General features: G+C 40.2%; 1 protein-coding gene across 2 annotated transcripts in view; it reads right to left on the reverse strand.

Annotated features, from left to right (window-relative positions):
• URI1 (URI1 prefoldin like chaperone) overlaps positions 1–23,133 on the reverse strand; it is a 43,303-nt gene that overhangs the window by 15,409 nt on the left and 4,761 nt on the right. The window contains exons 2-4 of one of the 2 annotated variants that reach the window (XM_082489178.1): positions 16,141–16,175; positions 12,012–12,090; positions 9,119–9,254 (exon numbers count right to left, since the gene is read on the reverse strand). In XM_082489178.1, the coding sequence (XP_082345304.1) occupies positions 9,119–9,254; positions 12,012–12,090; positions 16,141–16,175 (250 nt within the window). Of the gene's footprint in view, positions 1–9,118; positions 9,255–12,011; positions 12,091–15,716; positions 15,763–16,140; positions 16,176–23,133 lie in introns of those variants that run through there. The other variant, XM_082489179.1, reaches the window with a different exon arrangement.

A 23,133-nucleotide genomic window follows, 5' to 3' on the forward strand; every position in this document is an offset into this window, starting at 1 on the left:
TGTAATGAGGGAAAACTTAACCACAAAACATACTAGTTGAAGAACTATTTTCAAAGTATTTTATTCTCAGTATTCTTACTCTTTTTTTTTTTTTTTTTAACTCTCCTTTTGCCTGTTACCTTTAGTATTTGATTAAGTATCTCTCTGGTCTAGAGTCTAGTCCTAAAAAGTTATAGTGCACGCGTAGCTGCTCCCCATACAGTTTTCTGGCTAGGGTACGCAGTTGTAAACGTTTCAGAGATCGCATTTATCGTAACAAGAGGCCTTTCAGATAAGGATGTGTGAAAATATATAAATAAACACAAAATGATTACAAAATGCACTTAAGTAGAGAAAATGAGTTTGTAGTTGTACTTGCAAAATAAAATCTACTTAGCGACTCAGTCTTCTACAAACAGGTTCAGATCCCTCCTCCCCCTCTGTACCTGCAGAAGAGGAAATAATGCAAGAAACAGCCAAGGCAAAAGAGACAGCTACCACCAAGCGTGTGCGATAATTCTCATCCTAATTTTAACAAATTCAGTATTGTATGCTTTTTTCCCTGTTGATATTTCTCACTGTATCAAATACAATTCCTTAAAAATGTATTCCTTGCGGTAAATAGCTTAGAAAGAACGTTATGCATTCTGGAAAAGGCTACTCAAGCGAACGTCCAACCTTTCCAAGAAGAAGCACAAAGACACGGCTCAGACTTTTGGGGCATATCAAAAGCATTAGCCTTTAAACCAACCAACCACCTATGTGTCAAATGTGCAGTCAGCCCCATTAGTTAAGCCGTTCCTAAGAAAGAGCTTAAGATTCTCCCCTGAAAAATGCTCCGCATTTGCATTTCCTACTGGACGAAATACTATTTCCGAAAAGTATTCCACCCTTCAGAGGACACAGCTCCTTCCATGCGCGATCAGGGTCCTGCTCCCCTTACACAACTCCTTGGAGAGCCGCCTCGCCCTCCGTCGGACACAGCAGCGATCGCCTCTTGCCCGCAGCATTTATTCCTCAGTCGAGTCCTATCAGCATCGTCCACAGCTTTTTTCCGTGTATAAGGCACCCTCCAAAGTCCAAACCAAAGCGAGGCGGCGATAGTTTTCGCACAAAACGCTCCCGTCTGTGCTTTCAGCTCTGAAAGGCAGCCTCAATATACACCAACGTCTAGCTTGAGACCAATTTTCCTCAGGCTTTTATTTGACGTTCATAGTAAACGCGATGCTCAGCTGTTTCTTAAACACCACGAGTGTCTCAGGCGTTGCCTGTGTACCCAAGTGTCGCTCAAGAGCCATCCAGGCTGCGCTGCTTCTGGAGCACCAGCTCGCGAGGCTGCTTTCGGAGGGGAGCGCGCCGGTTTGCTCCGTTGGGTAAGGACACCGGGCAGTTCCACACCGCCTTTTACTTTAAAATGCTGTACAAGCAACAAGTAATCTGCCCAGCGCCCTGCGAGGGAGGTAAGTATTACCCTCTCCTATTTTACAGATGAAGAAACAGGCGGTTTAAGCGATTTGCCCCGGGCCGCACAGCGCGCCAGTGCAGAGCTGGGATTACGGCGACTCTCCGTCCCCGCGTCCCCGGCCAGCCCGCCGCCTCGCTCACGCCTCCCCTGCCAGCGAGAGCCGGGGCTGCCCCTCGGCCGAGGGGGAGACCTGCCCGTGGCCAGGCCCTCGGAGGGGAAGGGGGCTCCTGGAAAAGGGTTCCTGCACGTAAGGGCAGGGGAAGCTCAGGGTTTCACGTATGAAACTCGCCACCGCGCATCCGCAAAGCCTCCAACATCATTCACTCAATTTTAAAATGTACCGTATCTAGCGAGAAGCGATTCACTTTGCAAACTACAGGGGGGGTTTATTCAGAGACCCCCAGAAAAATATCGGTGGAGAGGCTCCATAGTCTCCTCCTCTTACTACCCTGTGGTTTAAGCTTCTTAGAGCCTTTTAAGACGGATTGAACCAGAGGCTGTTGTCCAACTTTGTCACATCCAATAATCTGAGAAAAGCCTGACATGGCTTTCAGGTGAACCCGAGTAGTTCCTATTTACACGTCTCAGCTAAACCGCTTGGAAAGACGGCTCAGCGCCAGAGCCGAGCCAGAGTCTCAACGACCGTTCTCCAGGACGGCCAAAAGGAAAAGGTATTTGAAAGGGACATTCAGGGTACGTAGATTTCCTCTGGGCAGCAGCCTTTGGAAATTTACTGGCAGCAAGATGTCTTTACCTTTAGCTCATTCCTTCCCAGCTCCCCCGTTAGTCTGAAAGGACCTGCCTGGGTTCCCTTCGCCCGTGATTAGCCATTTTTAAGACGCAGCCCTCTGCTTGCTACATATACACGGGCGGAGGAAAAAAATAATCGGGGAACGCATCTCATACTGTTGAAATGAAGTCCACCGAAGCCAGATTTTACAAGACATGACAACATACTAATGCCAAACTGACACAAATTCTCATCTATGCGTCTTGGCTTTAATGGGTTAATTAGCTTGGCTGGATACAAATTTTAATTATCTGAGTTTGACATTAATGTCCTTGGAGTGTTGTCTATAAGGATTCGGGGAATCATAGACATTATTTTAGTTACTTCTGGAAACCGTGTGTTACGCTGGGATTTAAATAGTAAGAACAGACAAGAATAGTGAGAACAGGTTGATCTATTTCGAAAAGTCAGACTCCGTGAAGCAGGACAAGCCGAGACGAAGCCTGGTCTACCTCGCTAAGTTCAGTTTGTCTTCGAGGGAGCCTCGTGGATATAACATCGAAGAGAAAGACTAGCAAGTTCGGAAGGAATCTCCCTCCAGGACAGATGACTGGACAGAAATCTTAGATAAAGTATTTCGTAGAATTCTGTATGTAATTGAGATTTAGAGTTCAGACCTCTTCATCACCTAACGCAGTTTCTCGAGTAGAAGGTAACCAGTCTCCAGACGGTGATATACACACGAGAGTGTTTATACAAGCCAGGGAACAACCGCCGCCGACCTCAGTTACGGACAGCGGCTCAGTTCCCCCAGAGTGAGAGCCCCCCACGCGCACCTGAAGGAAGGCAGCACGGCAGCGGTCCCCACTCCCCAGCGTGGCAGCACTGGCCTGGCACCGCCCCACGGCGGGCGCAGAAGGGAAGTTACAGGCGGGAACCACAGAATAGGATTTTGCAGGCAAAATCCTTGCTCGGCACTTTCTAGCACGATTCTGATTGACCCCTGAACAAAACAAGAATACCTACCGCACCGGCTCTGAAGGGAGTGTATTAATATTACTGAGGCTGGAGGTAAAGCACCACGCAACCTAACGCGCGTGCTCCACTTCCGAATTCTTCGGAGATGGAAGGCGTTTCCTTGCAAAAGTACAGCGCTACAGTACAATTACAAGTACTATCGATGGGTTGAGCTACGGCACGTATTTTAAGGGCTTTACTTATTTTCTTGCTTTTAAGGGCCTGCATAAGTAGACCGATAATCTGAGGATTTTTAACTGTATTCCAATAAATACATATTTAATCTGCAACAAAATATTTTTTAGCCAATAATTATCCAGCTACCACAGGTTACTTGAAACAAAGAAGAGCTACGGTTCTGCAGAAAGTGGTATCTACTACAGCTTTTCCAAACACCCTTCTATTTTATACCGTTCTTTTCTCTTCATTTTTCTAGCGATGCATTTGATTTAAGATTCAAAAGAGAATCCTGATTGCTTTTTGTGCATATGGATTTAAGCTCTCTTTGTGCTCGCAACAACATAAATAAATTCATTCTTTATAACAGCAACTGCACTAGTTCTTTAAAACGCAATGCCACCCTTTGTGCAGCAGCTCTGCACCTTGCGAAGACAACCTTCATTCTGTTTTCCATGTTTCCTTGGTGTCAAAACCAAAGCAGTTTGGATTTTCTTCTGTGAAAATCTGTATAGGTAATCTGGCTTTAAGAACACTAAGTAGATGCAATGCCTTTCTCTTTTAGGTTCACAAACCTATGTAATTGCTAGAATTACATGAATACATTTAAATTCCTCCTAAATGAAGGGGGGTAGCGTTCAAAGAATTCCTCTATTGCCTGGTAAGAACAGTAACAAGGTAGGGGCTTCTTTGAATCACAGTATCTAACTTACAGAAAGGAGTCTATTCTCCTTACTTTCTTCCACTACGTTCGGGTTAAAATACCTGGACTGTGGTCCTGTGAGAAACCCAACACCTCCCGGGAACCGCAGAGCAAATTTAGAGCACTTAGCACTCCACCGAATCAGCTCCTAACTTAACAAGGGTAAAGAAGGAACTGATGGAGGTTATCAAACTAAAAAGTGATAATTGCAAAAAACGGTAAAAAAATGTTCAAAAGCACAGAGAAAGAAAATTCTCCAGCATACAGAAAACCAGCAGATTTCTTTTTTTTTTAAAGAAAAGCAACAGCTAGATTTCTTTGTAACCTTGCCTGCATTTTTTGTTCTTTTCCCCCAAAAAGTGAGTAGGCAAGTTTGTGCTACATTCTTTAGAATATAAAGGAAGGTATTTTCACCCTTGGATGAAACACTAAAACCTCTAAAGGCCTCACCCATTCACAGATGGGAAATGGAAAGCCTTCCTATCGTATATTTTGGAGACAATATCCTTTTTTTCTGGAAATGCTGATAAGGAACAAATTCAAACTGGTCCTGATCCGCCTGGATCATCTTCTTTATTAAAAACAATGGTATCTTTTAAACCCTGTATACTAAGCTATCGGTCAATTTTGATTGACACAAATATTTGTACTAAAGGTTACATACTGCAATTTACAATTGGGTACTATCACAATACTATATGTTAATGTAATCAGTATTTTCATTTCATGAATTCATTTGCAGCATGACACTGCAAGGGTATTCTTACATATACCAAAGACACAATTGCTAAGTAGTTCAACAATTCTCCTTTAAGTGGGATTTTTTTTATCTGATAAATTTTTAACACAATAAAACCACTCCTAGTTCTGTGTGCGTGTTTTAATTTCCCACCTTTCAAAGTGTTTAGCCACTCGGAATACCTAGCATACCGAATTAATCCACAAATATTTACAAGAAAAATCTATTTAATTTCTTTCTATAGTAACTACCACAGGGACTATTGTAATGAAAAATTTCCCATCTTAAAGAATTAATGCGATTACTGATATAGAGAAAAAAAGTAATTTATATCATCACAAACACGTAAAAGATATAATCCCATATGCACAAAAAGAATCTTTATTCCCTCTTTGAATTCTGAGACAATACAGTCTTGCCTTGAGGAGAACAGAAATATTATGAAGTACCTTAAGCAAGATAATTGTAAGAGAAAAAACTACAATTGCATTATTGTTGTGCTAAACTGTGACATACTTAAAAAGCTAATTTCTTTTATTATAATGGAATTTGGTGTGCATATCCTTTAATCTACTTCACTATTTCTTCATAGTTCTACACACAAACATACGTGTAAAGTGTTTCCCATTATCTGTGCTACCTGGTTTAACAAACTGCAACAAATCTAAAACAATTAAGAATATACTTGGCAATTCCATAAACTTCACTAGATTAACTTTTTTCCAACAGTTTTGGAACTAACTAAACATCTCGGATGTCACAAAAATGTGCAGCAAATGAAAGATCTACTGCAACTCAAATATTATTCAAGAAGGCACGATCAATATTTTATGAAAAAGTAACATTTGACATGAGTGACTGTCCCAAATCTTACCAAATACATTTCAACCAATCACAACGCTGAACAGTTTGCATCTAAATCAAAAGCTAAGCAAACAAAAATGTATCCCCAAAATAGGGCTTTCTACAGCTATGTCAGTTAAAGTGCGTCTATTTTAAAATTCAGCACAGCCACCCTTCAATTATTCCTTTCGATTAAATAAATTTTAACCAGGGAATTAATCTGCTGTGGCCGGGCATTTCTCTGTTCCACAGAAGCAAATGTTTTTTCACTCCTTCTCCTTTAAAAAGCAAATTTAACAAAACTGCTAAGACAGAGACGATGACCTAATTAGTACTCAGTAACATTTAAAGCTTTTACGTATAGTAAACTCTTACCGCTACCCCTAACTTCCAAGGCTTTATCCTCACTGACGTTGTTTGATTTCTCTGGCGCTATTACTGCTTAAGCACGCAAATTCCTATTGTTCATTCCTGTATGCATCCAACATAGGCAGAAGGAATCAAACTGTAAAGAAAATTTCCCATGAACCTCGACCAAACTAACTGTTAGGGCCGCGGTGTACTCAAAGGCAAACAGGGTCAGCCCTGGTGACCAGAGAGAGCTCTTCAGCGGGCAGAGCCATGCGAAAGGAGTCACAGGCAAGAAAGCAAGCTCCCCGGAACCAGCGTGACACGACACTCAAAAACGAGCGAGTTATAGGAATCTCTTACCCTTTTCTACCCAACAGCCAGTCCCACTAGAAAACTTAAACCCTGAACAGGTGCTCTCCCGTTCCTCACCACTCCGGAGAGTGGGATGCAAGAGACGGTGAGCAAGGAAAACGTGTGTCTTGTATTTATTTCCCTGTAACACTTAATTTCTGTTAAAGCACTAAATTATTAGCGCCATCCTAATTAAGTTCACTTCAGTTATCTGAACGGATTTGACCACCTAGTTATGAAAAAATACCCATCTAAATTAAATAGAGTCATACCGGATAAAAAAAATGTAGGTCACTGAAGAAACAAGCCGTCAACAAATATTGCCAGCTTTCTGTTCGGGAAGCAATTTCAGCCTGAGCCTTTCTTTGCTCTGTCCAGACCCCAATTCCTATATATCAAAGCCTTTAAGCACAGGCTGGCCTTAAGCACGTGCTTAAAAAAGCTTTGCTGTGTTAGGACCTTCCGAGGGGCACGCGGGACGTTGGGGACTGCTTGCAACGTAATCCCCTGCAGTCAGCATGCCCTCTTTTCCAGCGCCTCTGACCTACTCAGGAAATTTATGTCCAAAACAAAAAGATTATGTACTAAAAAATCAAATCACGCTGTGTCAATGCAATGATAATGCCCAAGATACATCACCCTGTAAACTACGAAGCCCCTATGCTCACAAAAAGCCAGTGAAATCAGAAGTCATCATACCTACGAAGATAACTACAGTGCAATACACAAAAGAGACTTTAAACTGGTACTTGTGAAACATCAGTCTTTCACGTTTGTGCCACAAGTGGCCAAATGATGCTATATAGCAATGGCCTACGGGACTTTCAGGTACCTAACTTTTTTTCTAAATACAATAAAGAAGTAAAATCTCCGAATTGCCCTCATTTAGTGGGAAAATGGCTGAAAGAGTTTAAGTCAGTTGTATTTTTTAAAGGAGAAAGGTGCCTCTATGAAAGACATACATTTTTTTTTCAGAATCGTGTGTACTAATACGGGTTTTAGAATCCGAAACTGAAAATAGTCCTTTAAATAAAAAGTTTTTAGTTAATATCAGTGTTTTGGAGCCTCCCACTGGCAGCCATCACACAGCTGAAGTGAACGACCAGCTGAATGGAGGGTTCATATCCAGGCATCAATGACTATTTTGCTTTAAAAGAAATGAGTATTTCCAAGTTCGTATTTTAAATGCAGTTTAAAAGATCATAAAGGAAAGAATCCAGCATTTATTGTGTGTCTCCCAGCAGACTACTTAATGTTCAAACATCTACTATGCAAAGGTCAAATGATTTCACTGAATGTAATGGTGACAAAAATATTCCGCGGCACTGAAAAAAAATATCAGACGATCAAGGAAAAGGATATGGGCCTGAGATCTTGCAAGAGTCACAATAAATAGTGTAGATTCAGTTCAGTAAGAAAGAAAATTGCAAAGTTGTGTCAGGAGAACCAGATTAAGAAAGATAATAGGTAAAATACAAACTACATACTTTTGGTAATGTTCTTCATAAAGGAATATTTTAAAGTAATACAGCAAATGAATTTTTATTAAAAAAACTTTTCTTATACAAACATCACTTGCACAGAATTGAAAAAAAATGTATTCAGATGGGGAACCTCTGAGGTATTCTGTTGCAGGCAGCAACCTGGATAGCTGAACATATAAACAAAAATCCAACGTAAATAGTTGTGCCAGTTGTAACATACACAGGGTAAAGCTGCAGTGAGCACTCATTCAGGAGTGAGACAGATTATAGGTAAAACCAATAAGAAAAAAATTTACTCAAACGCTTATCTGAAGCAAACAGCAAAGGCTAATAGGTACCAATTTATTTTTCCATTTTATTGTGCTTCTCCTTCCTTGACATTTACATCAAATATTTTAGGCTCTCCATTCTTTCTAACATAAAGAGGTTCCGAAGTGCACCGTGCACACCGCTTGCTGGTGGTCCTGGCTCTTATAAGCCAAGACCCCACCACCAACTAAAAAGAGCTGGAAACCAACAGGGCTGGCCTATCTGCCTCCGTGACCTCCTGCTACATAAGACCAATTTGGTGGTCACCAACGACACGTGATGTGGGGAGATCCAGCGGACCTCTCCACACCAACGGATAGGAACGTGGTGGGAGGAGCAGAAATGCAGCCGGGCAGCAAGCAAGGAAAAAAAAACAACAAGCAAGAGTAAAGCAACTGTAGGGGGAGAAGAAAGCTGGAAAATTATATGGACAGAGGAAAAAAAAAACAAAAAAAAACAAAACAGAGGACAAGGCAGCAAAGAAATGACAGACAAGACAAGGGAACAGAATATAGGGAATAAGGTAACTAAAAGCAAAAGTACAATTGGATGTCCACTTTCTGGAAGAGAATACAGCATTTCTCACATTAAAGAAAAGTAAACCGGGGAGTTTAGATTGTTTTGGCTTTAATTTTTTTACTTTTGTGTATAATAAACAAACTAATAAATCTTGACTGATCTTGTTTTCTAACATCTAACATCAAAACATGAATTTTGGTAACTTAAGCTGACGTATCATTAAAAAAAAAAACCAAACCCTGACTAGATGTTTAAAAAAAATTAGATGTACCCAATAAAATACCAAGGAAAAATGGAAAAATAAGGCACTAAACTGATATTACATCTGAATGAGACTTCTGCTGACGAGCTCACAAAAAACAAAAAAAACAGTGTAGATGCCACTAATTTTATATATTAATACAAAGATACACAATTTTGACTATTAAATCATGTTCAGAAACATACATACGTTTTTTTCTGTGCTCAACCAGCGCAACAGCCTGCTTTGCTGAGCATTTTGAAAACCAGTTGTCCCCAAGCAGAACAGTAACCTCATTGGTGTGGACAAGCTTTCCCGGCATGAAGGCAAGAGGGCCAAAAGGTACCTGTCAAAGGCACAGAAGAAACAGCTGAAAATCACTACTGAAAATAAAACCTAGACAGTCATTCATGTCTTACTTTTTTTGAAAAAGAAGTAAAACACAGAGTTAAAGAAATAAAAATTCTACAGCAGTCATTTAAAGACTAACCCTTCATAAATATTCAAATGACCAGATCTATTTTAATTTAGTATTGCACTATCAGAAATCAGAAAAGCGGTATTTAACTTGAGAACTTGTTTTGTGACATAAAACTACAGTACAGCTGAATGCTCGAATGAAAAAAAAATCAGTTAACATGTAAGACTTGACAATAAAAATATTATCATTTAGGAGACTTACATATTTGTTATACACAGACTACATTAATTTCCCAAGAAAAGCAAGTTTAGCTTTGCCAAAATTTTTGAAATACTTAAATAGGTACGGTCAACTCAAAAGATGAGTTGCTTTTCTGTATCTGCATCGCTAATAGCAAGTACCTAGAAACCTCGGTGAAAGTTTGTGGGGTTACGAGCAGGACCGCAGACCGTGCTCAATCTCACTTTGTTCTACGGTCCACCAGCGCGCAGACCTCACCGAGGAACGCCCGTCCTCCACTGACGCTCCGGGCACAGGAACAGTACACGGAACCAGAATGCTTCACACAGGAGTACGCGGGTGATAGACACATTTTATAACTTTAAGAGGTGCTCCTTAAAACGTGTAACCCTGATTCTACCAGAGATTACGGTGGACGGGACGTTATTTTTTATGATTTAACACATCATCCCCAGCCCGCAGGTTAAGACGGCGCTTGGGCAGGCCGTACTGCCGAGGAGGAGCCTCGGCCGCCCCCACCGCTGCCTCCTGCGCCAGCCCCTCGCGCCCTTACCCTCGCACCTACCGCCGCCTGCCCGCCCGCCTAGGCCTTCAATCGCAAAGAAATTAGGAGCCCAAAAGCAAAAGGAAGTCAAAATGGAGGAGGTGGCAAAAAGCTAAGAACCGCAGCCAGCTCAAGTTTTCTCTTGAAAGAGAGAGGACTCCGTTCCCTTGGATCTGCTTCCGTTGCTCGGAGTGGACCTGTTTCCTTGGAAAGCGAGCTTCCCTAGCTTCAGCATGCAGGAGGGTACCAAGGACTGAGACAGTTCTGCCACAGGCAGGATCCTGACATTAAGACTATGCAGAATGTGCTTTTCCTACTCACGTACCCTTCCTGACTTGGCTTTCAAGTAGCAGACTGCACCATTTGCCTGTTTGCTCTTCCCCCAAAACGATGAAAGCAAAATCGAAAACATATGAAAATATTTGGCTAACAGGATAGGAACTATTTATATACATTTAAAATAACAGATGTGAGTTGACGTTGCTGCTTTAACGAAGAATAAGCCCTATCTAGGTTTTTTTAAAAATAGGGGTTTTCCTACGCTTCGAAACAACACGATCTTAGAATCATAGAATCATAGAATCATAGAATCAGTGAGGTTGGAAGGGACCTTTAAGATCATCAAGTCCAACCATTAACCTACCCTGATAAAAACACCACCACTCCTAAACCATGTCCCTAAGCACCTCATCTACCCTTTTCTTAAACACCCCCAGGGATGGTGAATCCACCACCTCTCTGGGCAGCTTATTCCAATGTTTAATAACCCTTTCAGTGAAAAAATGCTTCCTAATATCCAATCTAAACCTGCCCTGACATAACTTGAACCCATTTCCTCTTGTCCTATCACTTGTCGCCAGGGAGAAGAGGTCAGCTCCCATCTCTCTAAAACCTCCTTTCAGGTAGTTGTAGAGGGTGATAAGGTCTCCCCTCAGCCTCCTCTTCTCCAGGCTAAACAACCCCAGATCCCTCAGTCGTTCCTCATAAGGTTTGTCCTCCAGACCCTTCACCAGCTTTGTAGCCCTTCTCTGGACACGCTCCAACACCTCAATGTCCTTCTTGTAGTGAGGGGCCCAAAACTGAACACAGTACTCGAGGTGAGGCCTCACCAGTGCCAAGTACAGGGAGAGGAACCACCGGCACAGGAAAGGGAAACGCTCTCTTCTCCCTCAGGGTAAGCCTACTCCAGCGCCGTCTTACTAACTACTCAACTCTACACGCTGAGCCAGGCTGCCAAGGAAAAAAGTAGTCCGGCGCTTTGTGCTGAAACCAGCCCTTCCGTTACTCGCAGCACCACTTCCCGCCCCTCCAAGATGTATCTTGAACTGGACCTGAGAAGGGGGGGAGGAAAGAAAGAAAGAAAGAGGGAAAAGCCAATCTGGTCAAAATTCTGGTGAGCGCACACCAACAGGGTAAAGTTTACCCAGGGAGCTGTGCCCTTGTTAGGGAAGATTCAAAGCGCCACAAAAGATCGCTATGTCAATGGGAAGACCGGCGAAACAAAAATTAGCGGCACCTTTTTATGTAAAAATCAATGTTCTAGGGTTTATTTCCATGAATCAGGAAATACTACGGCCACTTTCTTCTCAGGAAATTACTAAGTACCGTAATTCAGTCATAATTATAGTTTTCTATACAATAGATTTACATATCAAACATGTCAGGTTTTGTGTTAGCATTTATGTCATCAGTTCTCAGTTGTCAGTAACATTGTAATTTATAATGGATTTCAAAGAAAAGAGAAAGAAACAAAAGCAAAGGTTTAACTATTATCATAACAAATGTAACGTTATGAAGTACTACATGGCAACCTGGATAACACCTCACCGCAGGTGCCCACACCTCAGTTACTAAAACTTTTAGCCCCTTTTCTTGTGTGAACTCTACAGCGTACTTACCATGATATCGTAGGACAGCTTATCCGGCAACGTACGGAGTCGCTCCTGAAGAGCCTCATAATCGCTCTCCACCTTCTTCCTGTTGACAAATCCAAGTTGATTCAATTTCACATTTAAAGTAGAGTTAATGTTTTTCTGCTAGTAACTCAACAACACACAAAAAATACAGAAAAATAAACTATTTTACTCTTAAACACATATAGTTGATAGATTAATAACTTATTTCTAAAAGACTTGGGATGACAAACATAATAGCTAGATTATTTTAGAATAACACGTATTAAAACAGGGGCATGATTATTTTAGATTGTGCATGTCTCTTTCTGAATTTGAATTTTTTATGGTGCAAAGAATCAGTCCTTTCACTGGGATTTGGCATATCTCGCTCCATGTTCACATTCAGCAGTTATACCACCATCAATATTTAGAACAATAACTGAAAATCCAGTTTATACTTTATATGAGGCAAATTCTTCAAGGTATCACTCATAATGAAGAATTCATGACCTTGGTTTGAGCTGACATAAACGGGCAAAATTTTAATTAATTCTGATTTTCACGTGAACTTTGCGCACTCCTGAAAGATGGCTCGACCACCAGGATTCTGTTGCATCTTCAGTGCCTGACAAGGGACAATACAGGTGAGGAACATCCCTTCTGCTGCTCCTCTATGCAAAACGTAAACCAGGCTCACGCTGCATGTTGCCACCCGAGAGAGAAATGGCTTGGTGAACTTAGGCAAATGATTCCCTGGGTAGACACCGGGCTCGCCCGAGGACTTTGCAAGATACAGCGTTTCAATTGCTATGGGGATCTTCCTTTGTGTGCAAAACAGGCAATCACGCTCCCGCTACAAAAGCCTTCGTCTGTGAAGACACTTTTAAACACTTAAATTCGGCCAGGAAGTCTTTTAATGGACCACTGCCATTCTGAAGATGGTCAGAAATCAGCTCCTGCATGAAGTAGCTGGCATATAAATGTCAGGTTTGATGATATTGTTTACTTGTACTTCAAAACAGTAAACACATATATGGTAGTAAACTCTGCAATAAAAGGCAACTGAGAGCACGGAGCAGCACACTTAACAACGCTGACCCAAGATGCAAATTACAGGTTTTCTGAGGATGATTCAGGAAAGCAATCTATAAATGTGCTGAAAAATGAATGTCATAGTTGATAACGCAACTCTCAAAATATTATCATCGATTTTCTTAGATTCATAAGCGGAGTGAAATCTTCTTCAGCATTCGTTATGAAAAATTATCTGATACTCCCATGTTTTGGCTCATTTGCTTCCATAGTTGAACTTTGCTGTAATCACCCTACTTTATACCTGCAGTACTCCGTATTTTCAGTTGCTGAACTGAGAAAAGAATTTAGGTTCTTATGCCACTTGGACATTAAAACCGTATTCCATGTAACTGATTTACCAAAGATGCTTGGTGCTGCTTTGGTTTGACAGCAGATTTCTCCCAGACATTTTAGGCAAGTTTCTCTGTCCACTGCCTCCATCAAAGTGAAAACATAATTCACTTCCTTCAAAGAGGAAGGCCAAACTCATGAATCTTAACAGAACTCACTGCCGTGGGGTTTTTTTGGGGGGGACCAATCTAATAACAACTTGGTGTCAACAATAACAACCAGTTACTTCATGATATTTACAGAATCCGGAATCTGTATTTGAGAAATGGACACTGCTCACTCCAACTCCTCGCTGAAAAACACCCCCGATCCCCAAGCCGAAGGCCTTGCCCGTGTCTCAAATGTAACGAGAAGACGCCATGGGAAGAGAAGGGCATGAAAATCCCCCCACTCGCAGCAGGATTAAACATTCCCATCATTTCATGGCTGAAAGTCAGTGAACATTTCTTCATTAATCTGAAAAGAAGATACTGCCTTTAAGGTCTGATGGCAGCCCGCTACCGAATAATCTGATTAGGGTACAGCAGAAGTCACTTGCTACAAAAGCTATTTTGCTTTACAGAGCCCAGTGTGTCTCTTTTTTGAGTGGGACCGCTGCCCTTTGCCTGATCGAACCTCCACCATGGGAATCTCTAAAAGTACGGCCACATCCTGAACTGGACCATCAAGATAAAGAAAATTAAAATCAATCCTTTTAATGAATTGCCCTGGAACAGCATTATTTAAGGAAGGAAGCTGACCTCCCTCTTCCCCTATGGCTGGCGGTGACAGGAGCTGTGGGGTGTGCCGGCCCTACGCTCCGTCCCCACACGCAATGAAGAACCAAAGTGAACAGGGAGGATGTCTACTGGGACTCCGGCTCCGAACGTGTCCCTCGAAGGGGAAACGCACACCTAGATGTTTAATCCCACACCAGAGCCATTATTGGACTCACGGCTTTAGAAAAATACTTCAAAAAGTGTACTAAAAAATGAAAAAGAAAATAATTTAATGGAAATATATTGAAGCCGAGCATTTTAAAATCCTATTGTTATTCACCCAATTCTATTTAACATTCTTCTGTGTCAGTGACTACTTAAAAGGTCTTATATGAGCAAATTACTCAGTTGAAACAAGAGCACTCAGCTCTTGCACAATCAAGATCTAAATAAGGGTATTAAATTTTAAATAATTTTTAATAAAGATTGTATGGATGCTGTATAAACTGCTTTTCTACATAAAAGAAATGGGAAAGTTAGGTTTTCCTTTTGATATCCTGTGCCCAAACCCCCGAAGTTCGTGGGGCCACGGCAAGAGTTGGCTTAAAAGCAGACACACGAGCAACTCCTCCTTCCACGGCCAGCCCTCCCGCCCACTCCACAAACCCTGGCCATTTGTGTAAGAGGAAGGAAGTGCCACAACTTTCCAGGCTTTTAAAAATCTGTTCGAATTTCAAGCCTTTCTGTCAATTAGTTTATTTCTGAAAAATATTGTCTCTTAGTGAAAGAATGTACATGCATAACGTCACACGGGACCAAACTGGTGAGGACGGGGCAAAGCTCCCGAGAAAGTACGTGTGCCGGGGATATTCTGCCTGACTCCACCACAGCAGCACCAGTAGCACTTCAATAATATTTCCCTTATTGAAAATTAATGCAGGCTCTGAATTTTAAACATAAATGAAACGTATTAGTTTTAGATTATTTTTGCGAGCCAATAGTCAGAATTTAATACGATGATGTGTATAGATTGCCATGATTTTTTTCCTCTTATCCAGTGCTTGCAGCCTATGTGCATTTAAACTAAAAACATTTGATACACACTAAATATAAATTATTTGCTTGGAGATCTTTCAGGCATGAAGAAAAAGCCTCTTAAAATAAATTTAAAATATTATATGCTTGATGGTGTATAACCAAAGGTTTAATCTCACCACTAAAGGGGCAGTTGCTGTGATTCTGCAATAACCCTGCAGACAATAATCAAGACAGCTCCTGTTGTTCTCTCAGTAAAATCATGGTAAACACAGCATGGATATATTGTAATTTGATATCGGTAAGATCAACTGTTATATCTCACAGTAACTCATAATATAAGATTTCATTCACCATTAAATGTACATTTTCCTCAGATGCCACACAAAACTATTATTTACTAAGCATGCTTTCTATTAACCATAGATTGCCAACAGAGGAAAAAGTGCCCAGAGATAATTTTTTTACATAACAAACCATTTCTTTCTAAGCATTACAACCTAAGCTTTATCACATACTTGACTGGGGGAAAAAAACTGGAAAACATTACTTTCACGTTGTTTGAGCACATCTGGGTGGTGGAGAGCAGAATTTCCCTACTTGCTCCATAGTTAGATAGAAAACAAGAAGAATAATTAATTCTACCCTGGGAGCACCTTTTCACCAATCAGGGAAATTCGGCATTCATCCCACAAGGCTACCCGGGGGAAAAACGACGAATGAGCTGGGTATTTAAAACAGAACTATAAACACTAAGGTTCAGTGTATTTGTGATTTAAAGTAATGGTATCAGTGGAAAATATATACATTTTAGAGAGAGTACACTGCAATAATTCTGAGTGATCGTGAACTATAATCCCCAAAACGTGCTAGTAGGATTTGGCTATCACTAGAATAAACAGCAGTACTTTACTAATATATAACTAGGTTACTCATCAGTATTTTAGGCATGTAATCAAACATTTTTCACTTACCAGTGCTGGATTTTTTCTTGGCAGCTAGTGACCACCTGTCATCAAAACAGATAACTACTCATGAAAAAAACAAGGCTAAGCACACAGCTGCAATGTCAATGCATCAGAAACTAGAACAGTAGCTTTACAGATTTCGTGGTGTCTCTACATACATTTTTATTTGTCAGCGCAAAGGCATGTGAATGGTAGTTCTTAAGCAGCACACTTTATCACACACTAATGCAGACTGATAACCACAGAAAAAATTACAGCTTTTCAATTCATATTTTGGTACAATACCTGCTCCATAACTATTAGGTGACACGCGGTATAAGATAAGTAGTAGTTTGTGCAATCTGGAGATCTATTTTCGGTGTTACAGGTTTGCAGAATAAGAAAACAACATAAATTATAACAAGACATCAATATAACTTCCATACTCATTCATTAAAAAACAAAAACAAATGAATCCCACAGCACCAAAAACATTTTTTCCTTTATCAGTACATCAACCAATGTTTCCACTGGCCATTTTAATCTGAAAAAGAAAAAATTAATTTTGTGGTGTTTAAATACAAGGGTATTTGACATCAGTATGGGCTGCTGGCTTCCCTTCTGTTCTTTCTGGGTGTCAAAAAAAAGGAAGTTTTAATCTGAATATTTCGCTTGTTTCTTTATACCACAGGCTTTCCCAAGAGATCCAAAATAATTTACAAAATAAAGCATATTGTTAAAATGAAACACTTTTTCTCTTTTTTAACTGTATTTTTTCAGACTATGTAGATACAGCAAACAGACAAGATGCTGAAACCTGTGACCTTCTCTGCCATAATTATGTGGAGATTTTGTCTTTCGAAACATATTCTTATCTCTGAATAATGGTTACCAAAAATATAACACAAACAATTTCATTCAATTATATGAAATGCAATGAAGCCACGAGGCAATTAAATATGTCTAGACATCTTCTCAATATAAGCATTTTCTAAATTTTTTACTTTTTTTTTTATAAATTTCATTTTTCCTATAGCCAAAATAATGCTAACATTTGAAAGCAATTAATGAGAAAATTTGCAGAGAAAACAATAACATACATTCAAGTACCACTGAAATCACTGGAGCAGATAATTCTTTTTTTTTTTTTTTTTCCAAACAACAGAATGAAAGACAATTTTTTTTTTAGTTAGCATATGTGCAGCTATTGCAGAACAGATCTCAGACCCTGCACTTTCTACTCATATAGGAGTAAAAAAAAAAAAAGGGACTACTTCATGAGCTAATAATTCTTTAAACAGAGTAAAGTACTTAAATAAAAAGGATCAGCTCTACATTTGTGATTATGCTATTTCATAATCCATCAGGAATTCCAGCCAGGTAGCTCGTCCCACGTAAGCCAAGTTTAAATTTATCATTTGCTTTAAACTCCTCTAAATCAAATGCCAAGCAAATATTTTCCTTAATGTGCAAGCTAACTATTTTTAAGGTTATGAGTAAATATACAGACTTCTACTGGACATCAACTCAGAAATCTAATTCATACCATTAAGCTCATTTCAAGAGTAAAGTTTCTGTAAAAAGTGTAAATCATACAGCGCAGCACCGTTTGGTAACAACGCTAATGCACAATGGAGTCCACCACTAACAAGTATAAGAGTCAGAGCGTGTTCCCTCAACTTCCTTCATTCTTTCAGATTTGCTAGTGATTGTGAAGTACACAACATAATTAGGCATACGAAAATGTTTATGAAATCCTTTAAGAAAGTTCCAGTTTAATTGCCCCATTACAGATGAAGACGGAAAAGGCAGGAGGCTTTCCACTCCCGACACATGACTTTCCATGCATGAAGTGAGCTAAAAGCACAAAAAGAAAAGCCCTGCAAACCATAAGAGCAGCATGTTCATTAACCTCTACATGATAATCCTTTCGTAGCTGCATATTAACTAGTTACACATTCATAATCATTTACATTATTTAGAGGACCTTCTATGAAAATTTCCAGGCTATATCCATTAGCTAGAATGTTAAAGGTTACAGAAGATAGTCTACTTAATGTTTCCAGGAAGCTTTTTTAATTAGTAAATATGTAAATTGGGCACATATGCTTTCTACGTTTTTAAAAAATAGTCCATCAGTAAAACAGCATAGGGGCATATGCTGTTTCCATCGCCCTTTATCCCCTTTAAAAAAAAAAAAAGAAAGAAAAATCAATAACACCAATCAATTTTAATTTAATTCTTCTTCTTTGATATAATCTCTCTTGAAGGGATACTAAAGGGTGGAACCAACAACAAACCTTTTCGTTTCAGTGGCCAGCATAAAATGAGGCCTTTTACAGAAGTGCTAAAATATACCACCTTAAAAATGTTTCAGGCTGCACTTCTGGAACCAAACTCTATTAAAAGAATACAGCGAGAATAAATATTGAAAAACAGATGGAGATCAATTATGCATATGTCCTTTATTAGGTCAGTCACACTGTTTGGATAACAACTGGTTTTATCACAGCAAAGAAACAAATAGATAAATATATAAACAAATCTTTGATTCTTTGCTTTTAATCAAACATGGGAAAATCATTAGTCTATCTTCCCCACATAATTTATATCTAGAGTTACAATTAAAGAATGAAAATTCTTTTCAGGGTAAATAAAATAAATGACCTGTTTGTTTGTTCATTTGAGTTCAATTTGTCTGGACAGCTAGTGCCACCAACTATGCCTTACTTTTAAGACACTGTAGCGGAAGTGGTATCAATAAACTCTGAACTCTCCCCTTTTAGGCTTAAAAAGTCTGTGAATGCATGCGGTTATCAATGGCTTATCTGCATACTAAAATATTTATTAAACTACTCTTGCAGCAAACTTAACATTACCTAATCATGGCCCTGGTTATTAAAACAGGATCCTCTGTCGGAAAACACATTCCATAGACTTAAAAGAAAACAAATGGGCAAATATCTTGTTTCCTTCCTCTCCTCCAACAGCAACTTGTTAAAATGTAGTGCTTCTCAAGCCCCTGTCTGGACAGAGCCATCCCTGGGAGCTCCAGCAGTGCCCCCCCGGACAGCCCTGGCAGAGCACACCTCTGCATGCCTGGAACCCAAAGTGCGGTTCCTTCTGGATTAAAAACCAAACCATTACAGCAGCAGCTTACGTGTTGGTTCTGTTCTCATTACTACTACATTGAGCTATTTAAAGGGAAGAGTACGTTGCTGCTTTCAGGGAATGTCTTGTTTCCAGGTTTCACAAGCAGAGTCACAGCAGAGCCGAAGGTTCAGCTTTAGACCTGTGATCACCTCCCAGTTGTCCCCCAGTTCCACCGTGCCAAGCTGAACAGAGGGCAGCTTGCAGACTAGTGACTCCAAATCACCCCCAAACAACTCCTATCATACAGCCAAAGACCTCCTTAGCTGTCTGAAGGTGGAAAATTCTTTTTATCCTCAACACTTTCTCTCTTTCCAGTCTATTTACATTCCACCTTCTCCTGGATCTTCCCTCTTAAGAGCTCCAAAACTTTTCCATGAATTAGAGCGTACAGCACTTTGGAAAAGCACTGCACTGATTTTACAGCCTGAGTAACTTAACCACTAGCGCTGGTCAGGAACAGGGCTAGAAACAGAAGCCAGATCTCCTACCTCAACAACCAGGCACTACAATCACTTACAGTGTCTCCTTGGGAATGCAGACAGGTGAGAAGGATGCTGCAGCACGCAGCTGACTCTTGCCTGTACACACGCATGGGTCTCTAACCTGTTCCTCATTATCCCACCCTCTCCCAGCAGGTCCTCACAAGGGCACCTCTTTCTTCCACCTCATTTTTCCTTACCTGTTGCTTCTGCACAGGCTCCCATTGCTGACAGCTGAATACAATTCTCGGTGGTATGTCTGATTATCAAGGTGATATACGAGTTCCACTCTCTTCTCCAGTCCAAGACTGTTTTATTTTATTTAGGTAGTTCTCCAAGGTGGAGTGCACGCGTCCGAATGCCTCTCTCTAGTAAGCAGCTAGGCACTGCCTACAAAGGTGATGGTTTTAGCACACCGAGGATAATTCTCTCCCTCATGTGTTCTAACAGCAGTAAGGCAAGCTGCCAAGTCAGAATTTCATTTATGTCTCAGCTCCTGAAAAATTATAAGCAACCTGTCAACAGTTTTGGGTACCAATGCTAAACCTGCTGTACCCAAGTGACACAATTATGTTCAAGCCTAAAGAACTAGAAACTGATATTTTTAATAGGAAAGGTAATTTCAATTAAAATTATTAAAATAAAAATGTCCCATCAGATCAGGAAGAGTTCCTAAATTAATGAGAGGCTATTTCCACACTTGTGGGTATGAACCTGGAACTATGCAGGATGGCACAAAAGCAAAGCTTCCATTTAAAAATTGCAAGTTAGGTATCTAAGAGGCCAAGTAAATGTGTGCTGTTTCTACATGCACACTTGTATATTTTGCTTCAAAACTGTGGCTCACAATCTGGCTGGTCGTCTGAAATTAGAAGCTAGGGACACAGATCTAATCCCAGCTCTGATTCTGTTTCTTCTATATGGCCTTGAGCAAATCACAACCTCTCAGTCTACATTTCTTCATCTGCAAAATGGGGATAATAGTATTAACCTACCCACCTCAGAGTGTTTAATGATGATTAATTAATGTGAGAAAAGCACTCTAAAGATGTAAGAGCACTATATAAGTGATAAAGCATTATTTACCACTTGAAAAGTAATCTGAATAAAATCAGATATGCAAGTAATTTGTTTACATGTAGCAATAATATAATTTGTGACTATTTAATCTTGAATTAGTCTCACTTTAAACATCCCTTTCAATCACATTTCCAGTTACTTAGGGAAAATGACAGTATGGAATACTTTTTGTGGAAGCAGAGCAAGTAATGAGGTGGTAATTAAAGTAAGGGCCTAATAAAGTCTAAAACCAATGATTTGCCTTCAGGACACTGTGCCTGCCATTTGGGACTGCGTAAAGATCTCAGTCTCAACCTTGGTTCTGCTGTTCAGAACCTTCCATGAACTACAGTGGAAGTGTATGCTGGTTTTCTGAAATGCAGATCCACGTTTGCAAGGCTCACGATAAATCCGAGATAATTTCCACTACTGACCTGATTCAGACGACTCCAACTCTGCGGTTTTAACTGCTTAACCTTGTACATTCAAGCATTTACTGCAGTTGATACATGTGCACGAGCTGCCTCCATCTGTAAATGTTTGCAGTACCAAGAGCCACTCTGCCATGCAACGCATGCATGAGATTTCTCTGTCGCACCCCCAAACCCTAAAAGTTTACTGATGAAATAACCAGTTCACAATATGGCTTTACATTGCAGAAGAGTACTAATGGGTGGTCAAATATTTAATCATCTCTTGGTAACAGGGATGTAACAAGCCACACGCAAAATAAACATTTAAAATGAATTTTCATTTTTTTCCTCTAGGAAACTACACAGTACTTGCCTAAAACACAGCAATCACTGATGGAGAAAGACAGAATTAACATTTGCACAATTGTTTTTCCTAGAGCCCCATTTTCAATCAAAAAATGAAATAAAACTATTAAAAGTTCTTCAGTCTGTTGGCACACTGTATGATCTAATGGAAAAGGAAGAAAGCATTTCTAAGCTCTCATATTCATTTATTAAATCATATTACTCAAAAACACTACATTTCAACAAATTATTAACATAAATCCCCCTTTGGGTGGAAAGTTTTGCCTTTTGAAGAAATGTGTTCGGGAAGAATACTGAAGGAAAAGAGAGACTGAAAGAAATTTGAACCATGGCAAACATTTCTTTCTAAAGGAAAAAATCTTAAAAATATAACCACCATTTTTATCTTTCTCTACAAAAAAACAAGTGAAGATCTACTATTTCTATACTAATTGTGTACACACAACTGGGTCTCTCAGTTTTGCAGAAAAAGTAGTAAACAACTAATATTTATCAATAAATAAAAACTTAAGTTCTAACAAAAAATTATTTCTGAGAGCTTAAAAATTCTACTTGAAACATCTAAGAATTATAAAGGAGAAAACACCTCATCTCTTCTTTGCTAGCTGGGAAATTCTGCCCTCTCAAGACTATTTTATGTTGTGACCACTACTGTGGTTATAGGTCACGTAGACAAATAACCGCCTAGGTGCAGGTAAGCGTGGCAGCCCACCCCAGACAGGCAGTGTCTGCTCACACGAGCCAGCACTCTTCTTCCTCGCTTCCACCCACGAGTTCCCAAAACCTTTATGCTGTTTTGATGTTTGTCGGTCCCCTTTGGGAGTCATTTCAACTCACAGACCCAGCAAAACTCCCAAAGGCAGCAGGACGTTTTCCACTGAGCAAGGGAGTTTAATTAGCCCTGAACCAACGGAACTGGTGCAAGTGAGGAACAAACTGGAGTAAGGTCTCATCTTTCCCTGGTAGCAAGTCAGTATCCATGTCAGGTAACTTCATCTTGAGACACAGCTAAGGAACTCGTAACTTGCTATTTTAGCTTACTTCAGGTAAACATATTCATGTGGCTATGCCATACCCAAGCTAGCTCAGGTACAGCAGCAGACACCATCAGCGTACAACTCCCACGATCTAACTTACCAAACACCTCAAGCAGGTTTTGCAAGCTTTGGTGTAGTCTATGGTGCAACAACTATGCTGCTAGCAACACCTGAGTTAACTAGCTTAAAACTGACATGAGCCGTGGCACCTGCCTCACAGACATACCTTCAGGCTGTGGTTCGACATTCAGCCGCAGCCCTGAATAAACTAGTCATCTTCCCTCCCTGTCTCCAGCTACTCCGTTCCACCGTCTTATCCTTCCAACCCTGGCACAATCTGCTGCCAAACATTCGTGATGCTGCACAATCAACCACACTGGGGAATCACACTGGCTGAAAAATAACCCAGGAAGAAAAAAGAAGCAAAAAAGTCAACAACAAAGTTTCTTTTTAAGATGGATCCCAACCCAGGTCACTAAGCAGCGTCACAAATGTGTCACCCTAAAATTGCTA

This window comes from Vanellus vanellus (assembly GCF_965231255.1).
Source record: "Vanellus vanellus genome assembly, chromosome: 12".
NCBI classification, from domain to species: Eukaryota; Metazoa; Chordata; class Aves; order Charadriiformes; family Charadriidae; genus Vanellus; species Vanellus vanellus.